This window comes from Pundamilia nyererei, unplaced genomic scaffold, assembly GCF_000239375.1.
Source record: "Pundamilia nyererei isolate P.nyererei 1_Seehausen unplaced genomic scaffold, PunNye1.0 scaffold00015, whole genome shotgun sequence".
NCBI classification, from domain to species: domain Eukaryota; kingdom Metazoa; phylum Chordata; class Actinopteri; order Cichliformes; family Cichlidae; genus Pundamilia; species Pundamilia nyererei.
This window is the reverse complement of record NW_005187416.1, coordinates 5,791,310-5,796,071: the sequence shown is the minus strand read 5'-3', so window position 1 is coordinate 5,796,071 and position 4,762 is coordinate 5,791,310. Positions and strand designations below refer to the sequence as shown.

Genomic DNA, 4,762 nt, shown 5'->3' with positions numbered 1-4,762 from the left:
TTGTACAATACTACTTGTTACAGCTTTATTAACATGACTGTTCGCACCACTGTTTTGCATTTACATCGGCCCTGTAAACCCAGATGATGCGATGGACAGTGGAAACAAGCATCCCTAAACACCTTCTGGACACCACCCTGTATGATGCTCCACTTACTGGCTGGGTCTCACTTGTGGCACCTCCATCTCTCTGGTCCTGGTCCAGCACATTCAGCAGCACTGCCAGACTTCCTGCTCAGCCAAAGGTTAAAAGTACCTGTGCATATTGGGACACTCAGGTTAATCCTGGGCTTTAATAATAATTACAAAATGTGTTGAGTTTTTTCATGTTATTTACTCTGTTTATACATGTTAATAATCAAGTTAAAATGTTGTACATAGTTTGAAAAAAATAACTCAAAGTTGAAGCATTCACAGCGATTTTTATTTACAGAACTTTACACATTTTTTTTCAACAAGTTTTTCCAATAACCCAAACAGCCTGTCCATTCTCTGTCGTGCTTCCTCTGCTCTTCTTTCCTCAAGTTCCCTCTGCAATCTCATATCCTCTCTGATCAAATCCAACAACTCGCTCTCCCAGTTCCTCTTTCTCTTTTCCCTTCTTGGCTCCAGCTGGCCATCATCCTCCTGCTCTTCCTGATCCCACGCTTGGTGTCCTACGGCTGAACTGGGACCTGGAGTGCTGTCCTGGATGGAGGTAATTAGGACTTGAGGCCTGGTGGAAGGCCTCTGTCCTAACACTTCATCCATAAGGGCAAACCAGGGCCATGTAGCAGCAGTGGGCTTCTCAATCCCTCCCTCGCCTGACCCTGGATACTTGCAATCCTAAACGCAGAGGAAATCAAAAGTGGTGTTGAGAAAAACAGCATCAGTACACGTTTACATGAACACGTTTAATAACTTATAGTTAAAAATCCATATTTGAATACGACTGTACATACTTTGTATTTTTTTTTTAAATTGTCCCATTTTTTTTTGGCCTGCAACGGGGTGATTTTTCCCAGCAGGCCCATCTTCTCAAGAACTGCCCTAACAGACAGAAAGCACAGGAACATGTCAATCACGTTAATCCCTGAACAGCAACAACAAAATGTATGAACTAAAAAGCACTCGCATGCCTAACAGATTAAAAACTGCATACTGTTACTGTACCTCCAACCCAGAGCGGCTGAGTGTTTAGCACCGGTGAAAAGGTGCTCGTTGTCTCCGCGGAGTTTGATAAACTCAGCCGTCTGCTCTTTGCTCCCTGAAATATAAAAGGAGTAAATTCTCGAGCATCTCACGTTACTGTTTAACAGCTGTGTGAAACTATAACTGTAATCCAAACCGACTTACTCAGGAACAAATAAAACACTGATAAAGCCAAACAATAACATTTTTAAGTTATCTAAGTCAGCGGTCCCCAACCTTTTTTGCGCCACGGACCGGCCTTTAAGGTGTCGCGGATAAATACAACAAAATAAAACTAGTACCGGTACCGAAAAAAAGAACATTTATTCATAACACACGTGAAAAGTCCGATAAAAACCCTGAAAACCAGACATTTCACACCTGAGCCTCAACTCTCGCGGCCCGGTACCAAACGAGTCACGGACCGGTACCGGTCCGAGGCCCGGGGGTTGGGGACCGCTGATCTAAGTGACTTGTACATCATGTTTAACCTGAGTTTGAAAACGATGCGTTTTAATAGTTTCAACATTACGCTTTCTGGGTCACAAAAGAAACTTTTAAGATAAGTTACGGTGAGAATGTAGCCGTGTACACTTCAAATATCTACTCGATTTATTAAGACAGCACATATCTGCAAACGTGCTCCGACGTTTTCGGAGACGTCTGTTACGACCCAGCTCGATAGCTAGCCGCCTCAGTAGAGCCGGAGAGGAAAGCGAGCTCCCGGCACATCGTTTTCAAACGCCTCGCGGTCTTTCGCTCCTCGGGTTAATAAACACGTTATATTAAACTCCACCGAGACAGCTGGTGACGCAGATGTAAAGACCAGACAGTCCAATTTCACAGCATCGCACTTGCGGCCTTCTCGGTCTTCGGAGGACCCGGCCCACATGGACCGCGAAAGCCGGGTCCTCCGAAGGATGCAGACCCTGACTTTGGACACAGCTCAAATCTAAGTTTATTTTGTGACCCAGAAAGAGTAATATTCAAACTAACCTTTATGTTAAAAAGAGCGGGACTGTCATCTACAGTCACGTATGTTCAACGACTGTAAAAAACAACAACTTCACCTTAACATTTAAAATTAAACTCACATTAACTTTAACATCTTCACATTTGTATCGCTACTGCAAGAATACCTTACATTTAAAAATGTAGCTTTCCTCCGATGCCATCTCTACCGACTCTGTATCTGCCGCCATTGTTGGAAGCTGCTACTGGCTGGGCCGCGCTATGAATTCTGGGATAGGATCCGGGGAAATGGAGCAGCCTTCGTCGCCTGGCTGTGACGTTTTAGACCTTCAAATGCGGTCTCCGAAGGATGCGGTCTAGGAATTGGGACCGGTGGATGACGTGATCAGCGGCAGGTGAACGTGGATAAAAGCGCATTCATAAGCTGCGTTCCCATTCAGGGCCGCATTTGAAGGGCGATTACGTCACAGCGACGCGAGGAAGGCTGCTCCAAATGCTTCCAGAGAGAATCTCTGTTCCACAGGTGATTTCTTATTGCAATTCCTTTGTCGGTGACATTACTTGGAAAAGAGTATGAACCACTCCTAACAAGTATCTTGTGAGGAATAAAGCAAAAGAAGTTTCATTCAAAATACTTCATAAATATTATCCTGCTAATCATTATGACAAAGTTCAAAAGGGACATAAATGTGATCTGTGGATTTTGTGGAAGCCAAAATGATCTTCTGGATCTGTTCACATGCTAGAACGTTTTGGACAGACTTCAGTAGACTCGCTCTACAAGGACTTTACTCTGAAATGGAAAATGTTGTATTTTGTTTCTTTCGAAGGCAAAAAAGATCTATACTTTGTAATAAACTTGTTAATTGTCTTAGCTAAATTCTATTTCCACAAATGCAAATACAGTAGCCAAAAGCCTAATTTTAAACACTACTATAATGATACTCTATCTTACATAAAATTGATTAGTAGATCACTTAATAAAAAGGCTATAAAATAATTACTATTTGTGTTAATTACAAATTATTTGAATGTATGTAACTTTTTACATTACACCCCTGGCATATGTTAACTATGTTCCAATTTGTGTACATTCTCTGTATACTGTTGCTTAATAAAGTTCAGGGGAAAAAGCCCAACGAAAAAGGATTGCATTTTTCGGGACAAATGTAATCGCATGGCAGGATGCTGTAAACAGACCGAATGTCAGTCAGGAGAACAACTGAGATAATCCATCCACAATACGAGGTTAGTCATTAATGTACTGCTGCATGGGCTGGGCTGTAGCTACATCGTAAGGTTTTAAAAAAAGCTTTAAAATGATTAACGGTAATAAAAACCGAGAGAGGCCGACAGTGATCACTGACTGTTTTTAGGGTCTTGCTGAGATTAAATAGAACAAGATACAAAGCATTAAAACATGTAAAAAACACAACAGCCTTAATAAACGCGGAGTATCCTGGGCCCAGAAGCTTATTATGCTAACATAGCTGTGTAGCTAGCGATCACATAGCACATCATTATATACCAGCTAGCCCAGCTTCAGTAACCCTACAAACGTCACTGCTGTTTAGTTTTCTGTCTTCATTTATGTTGGAAGTGATAACAGAGCTGTACGTTTGAATTTGTTTCAGATATCTCTCAGTCAGAACATGCTATACTACATTTAGATGGAAGCTAGCGAGCTAACTCCCTCCTAACTTCTAACTTTGTTAAATTTCATAAATTCGGTTTTCATGGATACCTGGATATTAAACTTAATTGTTACACCTGGCAGAGCAGCCACACTGATCATTTTATTACGGATGAAAGAATTCAGACAGTTTTTCAACTCTCAGTGATCCCGCAGTGTTCGTTTGACTTTGGGACCTGGAGCAGAGTTTGGGCCCAGACACGGCTAATGACGTTGGACTTAAAGACCGGATTGGGCTCCAAGTGTCAGAATGACAGAACAGACTCAAGAGCAGATTTGAAGGAAAGGGCAAAGGTTTATTTAGACACATAAACACTTAGTGACTATATGCAGAATGTGAGGCGAATCCAGGGGCTCCATGCTTAACGATCCACTCTCTGCACTCCACTCGCTCCCGTCTACTGTGCAAACTTGCACACGTTCAGGCAATCCAACGGAAGTCCACAACAGACGAGAAATCAAAGCCGGAAAAAAAATACAAGAAATCACAATTAGGTTGACCCGAGGTTACGGTGACGTGTGTCGTACAACGTTCGAGTGATCAGACGAACTGAGCCGCCTCCTCAAATAGTGGCAGGGAGTGGGAGGATAATAAGCTGCAGCTGAGTAACTGCTTCCAGGTGTGTTGGCCAAAAGTGGGAGCCCACAATGAGCTCTGCCCAGGCGTGGAGAAGAGCGAGCGAGAAGCAAAAACAATAACAAATACCTGCAGCCTCACTGAGCCAGCTGGGTAGACACGGGGACTGTGACACTAAGTTTTAGTTCTTGCCAGATACAAATGAATGTTTGGTCCACGTGTAGTTTTCTGTAGACAGCATTTGGTCTTCATTCGACTTATTTTACCCACAGGTGGACCTAATATGGACCAGCAGTCAGGTTTGTGGAGACATTTGGGCCACAGTAACTACTGTACATGTGAAACAACAT

At 42.7% G+C, this 4,762-nt stretch overlaps 1 protein-coding gene across 1 annotated transcript; it reads right to left on the bottom strand.

The window, feature by feature from the left end:
* Positions 1 to 342: 342 nt before the first annotated feature.
* On the bottom strand, positions 343 to 2,597 carry LOC102212680 (uncharacterized). The gene is made up of 4 exons (XM_005725460.1): positions 2,315 to 2,597; positions 1,153 to 1,246; positions 942 to 1,029; positions 343 to 825 (listed from the first exon to the last, which is right to left on the bottom strand). Exons 1-4 carry the CDS (start codon positions 2,370 to 2,372, stop codon positions 424 to 426), a joined length of 642 nt encoding a protein of 213 aa, XP_005725517.1. The 5' UTR covers positions 2,373 to 2,597; the 3' UTR covers positions 343 to 423.
* Positions 2,598 to 4,762: the final 2,165 nt, after the last annotated feature.

Excerpts from the sequence above, each read along its gene's own strand:
- LOC102212680 (XM_005725460.1), bottom strand. The coding sequence starts at position 2,372 with ATGGCGGCAGATACAGAGTCGGTAGAGATGGCATCGGAGGAAAGCTAC. Across the intron at positions 1,247-2,314 it reads GGAAAGCTACATTTTTAAAT|GGAGCAAAGAGCAGACGGCT; the intron begins GTAAGGTATTCT and ends TTTATATTTCAG. Across the intron at positions 1,030-1,152 it reads TCAGCCGCTCTGGGTTGGAG|GGCAGTTCTTGAGAAGATGG; the intron begins GTACAGTAACAG and ends TCTGTCTGTTAG.